Here is a 14260-nt window from a genome sequence, read left to right as displayed (position 1 = left end):
GCTTAATGAAAATTTTGTATTTACGCTCTTTATTATTACGATCGCAATTAATCAGCGGTTCAACTCATTACATAGTTGCTACTCACCCAGGGAATAAGAGAAAGAGACTTCTTTCTTTCTTTCTTCCTCTTCTTTCGTCTTTGCGAAATTCTACGTTACTCATAAATCTAATCTCTTGCCATGTTTTTCTAACATTTCGATGTATTGGTTTTTTCGGATTTGCTTGCCAAAATCTTCAAAATACTTTTCAATTTTTGCACTTAACAGTTGTTGCCCATAGGTCGACTTTTGAGATGTGCAAACGGATGATATGCCTTGGGGTAAAAGATAGGGAAGACAGTGGATGGAGCAGCAATTTGAACTTCTGCCCTGAATACACGATGTATCCATTTGAGAAAACACTTTTCTCAGGTCCAAATTTTCGAGCAAAGTGAGAAAGTTGTGATATCCGTAGGATGTCCATTATCTCTAGTAATGCAATTTTTCGATTCTCGAAAATAAAATGTATTGGTCTATTTGTTTGGTCTGATGCAATCACCTCTTTTGGGCATCAATTACGTTCAGCGTTATCTTCGGTGTTCTTATGACTAAGTTTCAAATTAGCAAACCACCGTAAAACTGTTGCTTTGAAAGAAGAAATTTTCTCAGAAGACTTTTTAATCCAATGCTGAATTTGAACCACATTTTCCCCCTTACGAAACGTTATGTTTGATCAATTGAGATTTTTCCTTGATTTTAGATATAATGAAAGTAAGCGACGTTTAAACCATTGTCCCTCGCAAACGCATGAGTGAAATGGTATGAAAGTGGCATGAAACAACACGTTGGTAATGATGTCCTTATTTTGAAAAGCTATTAGATGATTAGATTTATTTGGGATCCGTGTCTCTGGCTCTTATACCAACTTTCTGTTAAATTATTTCACCTTATATTTGTTTAGAATTTTCTCGGTTCGAATCGGACCGCTTTTGCGACCACCTCCCTTACAAAGTCCTATGTTGAAAAGTCGTTATATGAATAACTGTAGGATGATATAGGGTATTTGGTGATAGACAGCGGTTTGTAATGTTTTATTATGGATTTGTTCGTCTTCACCAACCGTGGATTTAATTGCATTTGTTCACAGCCAAATTTACGTTCAAGGTACATTCTCTTCACATACATGTTATCCTTGTACTTCATATCGCTATTCAAAATTGTTCCGATCGTACCACTTTTTCGACCGCGTCGCAAGCAATGCATTATCTTGAAAAGTTCTTATATGAAGGTAGGATAGCGTTGGTATTTAATGGTAAGCCATGGCCCACCATAGTGTTTCCAATTGTTTTTGAAATCAAATCAAATTTAATCAAATCATTTGTCGCATTCCTTTTAAGTTTCTGCCCAGAAACTGGTCCACTCTTTCTCTTAATCGCATGAATCTGGAATACTTAGGAATTAAGCGGCCGGACGATATTCCATACTTACTTTGTTGAATGTTTTAAATTTGTTGTAAAACCGCAAACTTTATCTTAAACGCTTTTCTTTTACTGTGTAAGTTAAGATTAAAATATACAAACTATAATGTATATAAAGTATATAAAGTATCTCATCATCATCTTGCTTTAAGTAATTCCTTTGAAAAGTTCAAAAATGAAAAAGTTTACAAAGAGCAAAATGTTAATAAACAAACTCAAGGCTTAGATTTGATGTTGCGGAGTGCTTTCAATGGCTTTTTTTTCAATCAAATCAAATAATTAATAGTTAGTTAGATAAAATTAATAAACAATGCATATATTTGCATAAAGTTACAACATTATGTATTTGTAACGAGGCAGAGTAAGGCATGAAGCATGAAAACCACATATATAAAAACAAAGACAATACAGCGAACAGCGACAGCCGTTTTCTAATGAATATAATTCCAGTCAATAAGGAGACCGCTTTTTTAAGATCTTTCAATGAATTTCTGAGTTACTTAGACTTTTCATAGTCAAATGACAATTTGATGAACATTTCTTTAAAGATTTATGTATATTCAATGTGAAAGTGTGTTTGTGCCTAATGATTAAATACGAAGGTCTTCGCTGCAAAACAATTAGCATTAATTCTTGTTCCAAGTGCTTGGAATATATGCATAGTGAAAAGAATGCATTTGTGCGTAGAAAAGCATTTTATAGCTAGAGGGACATTTTCAATTAGTCGAAAAATGGAATTATTTAAAATTCTCTTTGTTGAAGTAACGAAAGGTTTTTTTTTTTTTTTTTTTGTCTTAATTGCTTTGTAAATGTTTTAGATGCCTCTTCCCATTTTAATTTCATCTCATCTCTGCGAAAAAAAACTTCTTTTTTTTCCCCCCCTTGAATTACTCCAAGTAAAAGAAGAGTGCAATGTAAGCTTTAATTTGATTTTCACATTTTTCATATAAGCCATAAACCTGTGAGTGCAAAAAAAAAAAAAAAAAAAAAAAAAAAAAAAAAAAAACTTTATCATGAAAAATTCACATTTCAGCTTATAACGGAATTTGGAAATGGAAAGTTTTTATCTGAACTGAACTGAAGCATTTATTAAAAATTACGATTAACTTTTATATCTGTCTAAAAAGTGTTTCGCTTGAAAAAATAGCCAAAACAAAAAACCGCAAATCGCTTTATGAAAGAGTTCTTTATTATGTCGAAAAATTAATATATTTTGAAAGTGTCCGCCCAAAAATTGTAAATTAACCGCACTTCAATTATGATAATTATATTATTACATGATACCCGTTTCTTCCTTATACCCATCAACGAGGGATGAAAGATATATTCATTTTGTCAACACGTTTGCAGTGCCCAAAAACAAGCTTCAGAGGCTCCACACAAAGTATATATATATCCGATCAACATCAAATTCTAAATCGATTTAACCATGTCAGCCTGTCTGCCAGTCTGTCGGTATGTATGTGCATGCGTGTATCTGTCTGTCTGTGTAATGTCTGCGAAAAACATTTTCCTGTGTCTCTCTGCGTCTCTATGTCTCTCCGTCCGCACTAGATAGTAATTTAAGCATCGATTGAGGTAAGAGAAAGCGATTTGATAACAAATTTTATTCGTATCGTTGCTAACACATTAGCTACAACTTGGCCTGCTACTAGGGCCTAACCATCCGACCGTGTAGTACGTATCGCATCTTTTCTGCTTCGTCTTAATTACTGATGTATATCTATATGTACATAATTTGTGCGTCATTACACACAGAGCACCTTATTTTTCTTGTATTTTATTATTCATTTGTTTATTTTGATTTTCTATCATTGCAGTTGCAATTCTGCCTATACCTTGTCCATATACCGTACAATTTAATTTGTTGCCATCTTTTCTCTGACCATTGTTGTTGTTATCATTATTATTATTATTTTTATAATTACTTACGTATACCGCTTAAATCACATACTAAGCTTTGCGCTCGACTTCTGCCTCTGTAGCAATGCATCTGTCTACACCTGCTTCTCACTCCAATTCCGATTCACCAGTGCAACTGCTTACGTATCTTATTTATCTTTACTTTTCATTTCAACAATTTCACTAATAAAATATTCATAATGACGGCGAAAGCTTGGTCTAACTTTATCCTCTACATGTTTTATACGCTTACGTGCACTTTCCTTTTCAAAGTTATTACTATAGCGTACATATTTACATCGCTGTGGGAGCTGCCATGTTGTTTATGATTATTCTCAACATTTTAACTATTAGTTATCTTTAAAAGCCATAGTTAAGTTCATACAATGACATACATCTTATGGTTGTAACGTGAGCTCAATATTTTTACTCTACATTGATTTTCAACAAGAAGAAGAGCAGCACAAATATATATAAAAGTAATTTCAATTAATTTAACATCGTAGCCGAAAGGCATATGAGAACCTCACGCTAGCAGTAATTTGCGATTACATTTTATACCCATCACCGAAGAGGATATACTTATATCACCAAAGAGCTTGCAATATCCATAAGGAAACTTTAGTAATTCTATAAAGTATAATGTTGATCAGTATGAAACTTAGACTGAATTTAAACATGTCCGTCTATCTGTCTATCCGTTCCGTAATATTTATGTTAAGCATTCTCTTAGTCGCGAAAATTCAGATATCCCCCATTCCTTCAACAAAATCGGAAGAAACTCTTGCATGCAGATTGTTATAAAACAGGACCCCAATCGGCCAATGGGCGCGGATACAGGGCAACATAAAAATTCCTCTCCTTAAATGTAAAAAAGTTTAGGTTTTTTACTAAAACACATAGAAAAGTAAAGATCTCCATATATGTTCGATGGATGGACCTTAGCAGAAATAGGAAAAATAGGCGTCGCTAATCCAACATTATAAAGTATCGAAATTTCAATTTGGTCGCTTTTTTTTCTCTAAACTTTTTCTATGGTAAAGTAAGGTAATGGGTGCAAGTAATTCCGCCACTGCCGAATCTTTCTAGTTTTTCTTCAAATTTTAATTAATTTGTTTTCCTCTTTGAGCTAGCGGTTTCCTTTCTAATCTACAATTTACTATTTACGACATGATTATCTGATTTAATATTCAGCTGACGATTTAGACAAATTATTACTACATACCAATATTAATATATTCTGCCCACATTTTGCTACTTGCTACTTGTCGATGTAGCTTAAAAATTTCCTTATGTTCATCGTTTAATTTCAACTATAGTTCTTCTTGCACTTTATTACTTATTTATCACTCTCTACTATTATAGTCTAACCGAAGGGTTAAGTCCTCTTCCGTCTTCGTATTAATAATAACATTTTGTGCATTTCTGCACTTTATTACGTAAGTCACAGCCCAGCCTATAGGTGAATTTATTTACCTTATTGTAATTTAACATATTTCATCTTCAAGTCGTTCCATATGCGTGGCATCTTCGCACACGCATGCGACAATATGCGTTATTTGCACGCCTTCATATTAACATGTTAAAGGACGTTTGTTAAGCAGCTTTTATGCAAATCGCTATGGTTTTGTACAACAATATTAAATACATAAAAGAGCTGAAAAAAGCTGCTAAAGCTTATGTTGAAGTTAAGGCATTAAAGAAAATTGCTGGGAAAGAAAAATTATAGTTTATTATCAGCAAACATTAAATTTTTACGATAGCTTTGTTTGCATTGGAAGAAAAAAATTTCATTTCAGTTTCATAGAGTAAAAGGCCAAAAAAAAATGTCTTCTTCTTCTTCTGAAATTCAGCAAATCAGCAACCCATGATCCGCTGCGCCGATCATCGAAAGACGAAGGGTATTTTTCTTTTATCGAAAATTTTGTAACGCCTAAAAAAAGCTTCCGAGACCGCCCAAGAGTACATATATTCTCGAACAACATCAAATTCTGACTTAATTTATGCATGTCCATCTGTCCTTCTATACAAGGTCTGTGTTAACCGTCGTCGCAAAAATGCAAAATTCACAGGAACATTGGAAGTTCTTGCACACGGACCAGTATTGAAAATGTGTCAAATCGATTGAAGTACACGCTTACAGTACCACTGCTAGGAACACCTCTGTTATTCAAAAGAAATAAAAAATTGGTTTCTTCCGTAGTTTTTGCAAACCACGGCAGATAAATCCACAAAAATTTGAATTTATGTTCTATGGGCGACGCTGCAGCACTTGTAGAAAAATGGGTAAAATTGACCACGCCTACGCAATATTATAGTGTATCGAAATGCAATCTTTTTTTTCAATAATTTCATAAAGCGCAAAAACAAGCTTCAAAAATCCTAGAAAGTAAGTGAATACAGATTCGGACCACACTTAAGCATGCCTGTGTATTTGTCTGCTCAAGTATCTACGATAAACATTGTCCGATAGGCGAAAACGTAAATATCACCTACAAATTCGCAAAAGAGTTTGAAAATGGCCTAAACAGGTTAAAAAACACTTCTGCAACGCCCACACGTTTATACAATTGAAACTCTGAACACTTGTGCTATGCATTGTTTTTTACTTGTTACTCATAGAGCACAATGTAAATACCAGTTTTATACTGAAAGTAGAAAAACTCAGCCACGCCCACCCAATACAGAATACGAGCATTTGCATCTTCGCCCTTGTTTGTTTTTTTTTTTTTAGGATAACGGTGGTGTTTTCTATACTCATTCGGTCACAATCGAATACAATTCTCTTACTTTTTTCTTATTTAATTTGCTAAGGTTCAGGCAATTAGTGATCTTTTCCCAATACTGTATTTTAATTGAAAGCCGATAACTGATTCGTTTTTTTCACTTTTCTCGTAAATAAAATAATTTTGTAAAAAAAAATTCGTTTTTTTTTTTTCAGTAAATGCTCGCACCTTACCCCACCCACGTCATAATAATAACGCAACGAATGTTATGGATCACCGAGCACGTGACGATCAAATGTTACTCAACAAGGCCGTATATATTCCGTCCCCGTCACCTGCTCCGCCGCCAGATGGATCATATTATAATATGAACAGCGATCGCTATTTATCTTATCCACCTTTGGTAAGTGTAAACCGCATATGAGTCTTAAGTCTTTAAGTTATACGTATATACATATCGTGTCGCGCAAGCCTTAATATCCTTCTTTGCATTCTTTTGTTTTTCGGTAAAGACCATTCAATTTTCAAGGAAAACTGGTGAAAAAAAATTCGTTTGAATTTCAAACATCTTGTCGTTAAGTGGGGCGCGGCGCGGCGCGGCGCATTAAACTAAACTCTTATACAAATCTAATAATAACTAATAAGAAAGAGAATTTTTTTTTTTTTTTTTTTTTTGAAAAAAAACAGTGGAACATAACTTAGACAAGTGGTAAAGAATATAACTACACCCCCTCCCCTCTTTTTCTTTCTGTTTTTTTTTTTTTTACTTTTTTTTTTTTTTTTTTTTTTTTTTTTTTATTTAACTTGCTTATGCTACATCGTACAATACCTCCTCTGGGCTAACAAAGCGTAAAGATTTTATTTTTTTGCTTTCTCCTCTAGTCTTTTTGTTTTTCTCTTATTTCTTTATTTATTGTTAATCATGGTCGGAATAATATTGTTCAATTAGTTAAGTTTTCTGCTCAAAAAAAAAAAAAAATAATAATAATAATAGAAATGAGAAAAAGCTGCTGCCTTGGTTTTTGTTGCTGAAACAGTAAAGTTGAATAGTACTACGCCTTGCCACGTAATGAGAGTGAACTATTAGAAACTTTTGGCATAAATTAAATTCCGCTTTCTTTGTGTAATTTTATTAATTTCAGTTTGTGCAATAGCGTGGTTTATTTTCACTTTATGCAATGAAGCTTCACGCAGATGAAACGCTAAAGAACAACGCAATGCAGTGCATCGGGGTTAGGTTGCAAAATAGCTAAACGACAGTATTGAGCACAAGAAATGAATGAAAAAAGAAAGACCACAAAAGAAAAAGGATAAATAAATTAAAATTAATTCTCAAGAAATAGATCATTTAATTAAATTAAAACAGTGCCAAATTTTTATTTTTCCTTATTTGTCTTAAAGCGTTCATTTTCTAAGATTACAATAATTTAATATCTCACAGAGATCTATATACATAATACTTATAACGATTCGATAGACAAAATAAAACATCCCGTTTGAGCAAAGTTTTTTCACATCAATTTGCTTGGTTGTATGAACAATTCAAACGGGAGACCCATCCGCCGATATGTCGAACATATCTCGACGAACGAATCAATTAAATGCAGTTGGCTCGGACCGAATAATTTTGATATGTAAAATATTCAATTACAGCATAGGCCATAGATATCGCATGTACACTATAGTTCAAATTTACGGGTAATTCAAATAGGAAGAAAAAGTAATAATTCAAAGAGTAAACCAAAGGTTTAGTTACTGCACTTGGCTCTACTTAATGACTGTGCGACTTTCATTTGACGACCGATCTTAAAACTTAATCCCCCGACTTGTACTTAACGACTTGTGCTTCCTTCTCCCTGTCACACTACCATGTCACTTTGCTCGTTTTACTTTTCGCTTATTCCATCAGCTCTCCACCGCTTACTGCTATGCCACGCGTCTTCTCTTTGCATATCTACACTTTCCTTTCTTTTGAATTCAAAGTTAAAACCAAAGCAGTTCGCAAAATGTTGGTACAATTTCTGGTAGAAAAGATGCCCATCTTTCCACATTTTCTTTCTTTATTGTGAAAAATGTTGCTATGGAACTATCTGCAATAAATTGGAAATATTAATATCATATAAATTTTAAGACAGATGGCTTAAGTACGCCTTTGAAGGTAGAAGAGAAAAGAAGAAGATTTTTAATTTAATTGAATTCTTAAAAAAAAAAAAAGTAAATCACCCTGCGAGCGACGACTGTTAACTACAGTAAGTTGTAAGTTTATTTTCAAAATGTGTCGAAGATGATAGAAAATCACGATATGTTTTAAGTCTTCATTTCTTGCGTAACAAATTTCAGATATATACGCATACAATATATGTTCACTTTGTTATTTTATTCCCGACACGTATGTTCTTAATCTCAGAACAACTGTTAGCGAATGCATTAATACTGTAATTAAAGACAAATTACAGCTCAGTCATCAGTGTTTTATTAAAGAAAAAAGAAGAACAAATATAATAAGTAAGAAAATTATATTTGGCTGGGGACGAATATTTTATAACCATCAATCACTTTTATCATATAGAGAAATTAAAAAAAAAAAAACGTTAACTTCAATACTCCTTCGAGGGATGCGAGCGATTTTTTTCAATTTTTTGTAAATACCGCAGGTTCACGCCTATAAAGTTTACGAGGATATGATTATTGTTGTGTGTAGATTATAGTTTATGAACTTCTTCGCTTTCGCAAAGGGGGGAGGTATTCTCAGTCTAAATTATGCTATGTGCATACGTCATACGCACGTAACATACCTGAAGGAGTTTTTTATGTTTTCGCCAAATTGATGGCTGACATCTGGACGCTTTTTCAGATCAATTTAAAAGTTAACAACTCATGAAGACCATGAGTAGTAAATAATAATTTCCATCCTTCTTGTCAAACGCTTTGATGAAGCGAATATTTCTCTAACCTTGATAGTGGTTGTAGGTATACAAAAAGTAAACTATCATGGAAAATTTTCTTATGAATTTCACTGGTGTTATTCACTCTTATCATTTAATTAGAAAAGAAAATTGAAAACTTTCATTAAACGCTGCTTTTAACATGCTGCCGCTTAAAACCCTCTTTTTAATCATTCACCATAAAGCTTTCGGCGTTTTGATAAAAAAAAAAAAAAAAAAAAAAACCAGAAAAAAAAAATTCTTTAATAATTTCAAGTGTAATTATTTTAAAATCTTCAACCCTTCATTACCACGAACGGCAAAATTGTATGAACTGAAATAAATTTAAATGAATTTCTTAACGATAGTTAAAAGGAGATGAAAAAGAAAGCGAGACAACGAGAGAGAGAGAGAGAGAGAGATAGCAAGAAACGATATAAACATTTCTAATGCGTATTCTCAGGAACACACTGTTGGTTTATCACCCAAATGAAGTGGAAAGAGAAAGCATATATACATACATACTTACATATTAATATATATTTATATCTATTTGTTTTAATATAAAGAAGAGCTTTAATATATAAGAAGTTGGTTACGAGGAATGAGTGGATGTATTTATAGGCGCACGTGTTCAGGTGCAAACATTTGCGTATGAAAAATATAATAAATAAACGCAAGCATAAACAAGCCCAGCCTGCCTATACGTTAAGTAAAAGATCTGCGTACGTGTATAAGTGTGTGGAAAAGTTTTACAAGAAACTATTATATTTGTTGCGTTTGAAGAGCGAGGGAATGCTGTAGAAAAGTTTTCTCTCTTTTCCATCACAGAATCTTTGTTGTCAATGCATGCACGTTAATCACATTGCATATACCATTAACGCACCTTCACACCAATCCGTGCATACATTTACATTTATGCCACATAAACGAACAATGCAAACAAGGCGAGCGTACATCCATACATACGTCTTTATTTGTATTTACGATGAAGTTGCCAGCTCTCTTACACCTAACAAATCATACGTACGCACTTACTACGGCATTGACTGAACGAACACATTCATAGCTTGGGTTGTTAGAATTAAAAAAAAAAAAACGAATTTCTTTTTGTCTGCATTTACTAGAACTATTCTACACCGACCCCACTCTTATCACAACAAGAGCGCGCCTATGCTTATAGTTTTTTTTTTTTTTTTTTTTTTGCGACTATGATAAATTTTACACCACAATAATACCAAGCTTGTACGAATTGCAGATAATGATAATGAGCGCATAAAGATGAAGATTATGAAATTGCGGTACGCTCTGAAGCGATACGGTAAAGTACTTAATATCTATAAAAACAAGCATTCGAGTTTACTTTTCTTATTCAAGAAAAAAAAAGAAAAAGAAATGAGAAGAGAAGCGAAGAGAAGAAAAGAAAAGAAAAAAAACCCCGCAAAAACAAACACATGCACGTTTGTTCGTATCTAACACTACTTGACATAATTTTAACATTTCTTCTATAATAATAACGATGATGATGATGATAAAAAGAATGAAATAAGAGATAACAAAGACCAGAATGTGACTAAAGAAAAAACAGAAAGCAACTTATTCTACAAATCTCACAACCGAATGCTAGATATCATAACATAAAATTTAATTTATTTTTCTTAGATACTTAAACTATTTCAAAGCTTCAGCCGAAAGCACTTCCTGTACAATAACTTCGTTCCCTTACTTTTCAAGTTTGAAAATATACTCTAATCTTGTCTTTCTAAAACTCACGTCTTATGAATGCATTATAGACGCGTATATATACACTTACTTAAGTAAATAAAAGTATCTAAGGTATGTATAGTTTTTACATATTCTTAAACATTTTACATATATACAGATGTTGACTCTTAGAGAGAAAAAGAATAAAAAAAAACTTTAGAATTCACATCTAACGAAAAATCATCTCAGTGAAAAACTCGTAACAAGACTAATTAACATAACAAAGTTGCATAAAACATGCTAACTAGTCAGCCTGTCATTCACGAGTTGTGCGGACTGACATTGTTAGTTACTTTGAATGAAAGTGATATATGTACATACATATTTAAATATATATATATATATATATATATATATATCTGTATGTAGGCCTACAGGCGTGCGTATGTGTGTTTATATATATGTCTATGATTTTAAAGTTAAGAAAGAAAAGTGAAGTGGGCTTTAAATGTTAAAGTGTCCTAAGTCTCTTTTTTGAGTCCTAACACCCGGCAATATATTGTTTAAAGCGTCTTTCGTATCGTACGAAATAATTACGGCTTGGAGGATCTATTTGGTGCAAACCCATAAATAAGCTTAGCTTTTATTATATTTGAACAATATGCCGGAAGAGCAGAACATATTGAAAACGCTTGAAATGAAAGAATCACCGTCAGCTCTTGATAAAATTGTTTTCTATTTATGCGTGATTGTCTTCAAATATTCTCACAGGTGCTCATGTCCGTATAAAGTAAAAAACGCGAGCTTCGTTATTATCGGAAAGGAAGAAAATCTTACGCATATAATTTATCCGCCATGCATGATGATGCATAATGCAGCAGCAAAATTATTTGGAATTTGGATGGCGAAAATTTTGTTTTTAGACCCAGACCATAGAGGTTCTCATAAAAAGCAAGCTCTTCAATGGCTGCAAAATCTAATTTGTAGCCTTTTGTCAGCAAAAAACAGCTGAAAACCAATAAAACTTTTGACAAGCACGTTAAGCTTGCTGAGTTTCGACCACGAGAACTGATGTTCTGAATACCGTCCGCTATAAGGGCTTTCATGAAAAGTAAGCCATAACATGATAAGGTACAATGTTTGGCGTATTATTATGGAAATGGATAAATGACTGCCTTTAGCTAAGTGATGTAGGGTATCTTCTGTTCGACCTTGCCCGACTATATTATGATGTTCTTACTCGTTTTTACTTTGAAAGTACGTACTACGCATATTTTAAAAGTATCAGCCAGAGTGGCTGCGTAGACAAAGAGCCTCGACTAATATATCAATGGTCGCGGGTTCAAATCTCAGAGGCGATGAAGTTTTCAATAAAGCCAATAGATTTAAATATGCCAATGCTTTAAGCACTTAGTCTTGGAATTTATTCTCTGGCTAAATTAATAACACTAATAATAACGATAAGAACATAGTAAAAATATTGTAGATTTTAAAAGCACTATAAAGAACATTAACAGTAAGCAAGAGCAACAGCAGCAGCTGAAATCTATTATCCATGATGATGTATAAAACTTCCTTTCAAATTGATGCAGCATTTTTGATGCTTTTACTATACAATATGCTTTTGAATCCCTTAATGGTTGGCAATTCCCATCACAATTCCCATTTACAATTCACATAACCGATACCATCTCAAATAAATTGTTTTATAAATTAATTCATTTATTTTTTGTTAAAAAATATGAAAGGGAAACTTTCTTTGTTACACAATAGCAAAATGTAAAATCCCTTGCAATATAATGCATACATACATATGCGTACACATATGTACAACTTATCAAATATATGTATGTATAGGTGAATAAGCGTATGGCGTTATGTTTGCATTTTACATATAATATAAAATGTTCTTTCAGTAATCCTTCAAAACTTTCAAGCGCATGAAACATATTTCAGCTACATATGCTTTTGCTAACCTTACCGTACCATGCACATAAACATAAACATAAACAAACGGCAGATCCTTTTTACTTTTTATAGATTCATAAAGTGTTGTGTATTTTCAATTTTATTTATAAAATCTATTTAAAATGTATAAATTTTATATTAAGCAACGAAACCAGAAACATATCTCGCAACTAACAATCAACATATATATATATATATATATATATATATATATATTCACCATTTAATATATTATATAAGATATCCGGCTACAAAGAAAAAGCAAACCAAATATTTTATTCAGCTCTTACGTATGTATGTATGTATGTATGGATGTGTTTAAGAATGACTTGAAGGCAAAAATGTGGAAAAATTCAATTTCGTTTTAGGTTCGTTTGGTCAAATCCTTTGTGGCTTAAGTGCAACTATTATGGCATAGAAACGAAAACAGTTACCGTCCTTGCTCACCTCGCGTATATTTGCTCAAAATTCAAACAAATATTGTTCATTACATACTACTCACATATATACATATACAAGTATATAAAATCATTCGATAAAATGTGTTTTTGAATTTACAAATACACGCACACTCCCCAATATATATATATATATATATATTGATATATATCTTATAGTTGTTGATACGTACTTGCCCCAATAAACTCATGCCACGTAGCAGCGCAAAGAAGCCACACAAGGATTGTGCTAAAATTGAATTATTTGATAAACATCATTGGTGAAAATTACAACAGACTTGCCCCAAATCCCGCTGACCCCCCCCACATCGGCCAATTCGCTTATGAATGCTTGAATAGCTCAGAATTGAATGGCTAAAAAGGTTAAAAAGATAGAGGGTCATCGAAAATCCAGCACATAATGCTACAAATATGTGTACAAAAGACTTGCAAAGGTTAAAATATGGATAGACATATATAGAGAAAGAGAGAGAGAGAGACAGAGAGAGAGGGAGACAAATGTAAAGATAAGGCCAGAAATCCAACTTCATTTTGTTGTTTCACATATTGTTATAAACAACCACAAAATTAGTTTATCAATAAGGGTCTTAATAGATTTTTGCCAGAGAATAAAGTGATTTAAGGGACATGTATACATTTGGCCAGCTGTCATCTAATTCAAACATTTTATCCTTAAATGACATTTCTATCCGTTCTCTTCTTGTTACCTTCATAATAATTTATTCATTTCGCTTATGATGTGTATGGCATCCCATTAGGACAAAATAACTTTGTAAGACTTTACTCTCTTTGTGATTTTATTTTTTTTGCTCTGAGGACTTCAAATCAATTTTGGTTTAATGAAGAGACAACTATCTGTTAAGGTGTCCTTCCCTCTTGCGGTAAACATAGGTCAATTCATACATTGACACTATTATTACACTGCTTAGGAGCAGTGCTCGATAATGTGAAAACATTTTCTAACATAAGTTATTTTGAAATCTTCTTAATAAAACCTAAATTTAAAATATGAACTGAAAGTGTTACGGATTATATGAATTTAGTCTCAACTCAGTTTTCACTTCATATATAGGGGAAAACTTTTCTTTGGCTCTACAGTGTTATTAATAACTTTTCAAGCC

General features: G+C 32.7%; 1 protein-coding gene across 8 annotated transcripts in view; it reads left to right on the top strand.

The window, feature by feature from the left end:
* The window catches only part of LOC119636214 (nephrin), a 324897-nt gene that overhangs the window by 276513 nt on the left and 34124 nt on the right, over positions 1–14260 (top strand). For 7 of the 8 annotated variants that reach the window (XM_038031450.1, XM_038031451.1, XM_038031455.1 and 4 more), the window contains one exon: positions 6301–6699. In XM_038031450.1, the coding sequence (XP_037887378.1) occupies positions 6301–6509 (209 nt within the window). In that variant the 3' untranslated portion in view covers positions 6510–6699. Of the gene's footprint in view, positions 1–6300; positions 6700–14260 lie in introns of those variants that run through there. The other variant, XM_038031458.1, reaches the window with a different exon arrangement.

The sequence above is a fragment of the Glossina fuscipes genome, unplaced genomic scaffold, assembly GCF_014805625.2.
Source record: "Glossina fuscipes isolate IAEA_lab_2018 unplaced genomic scaffold, Yale_Gfus_2 28, whole genome shotgun sequence".
Lineage (NCBI taxonomy): Eukaryota > Metazoa > Arthropoda > Insecta > Diptera > Glossinidae > Glossina > Glossina fuscipes.
Note: the sequence above shows the minus strand (reverse complement) of the source record. Positions and strands in the feature narration are given on the sequence as shown.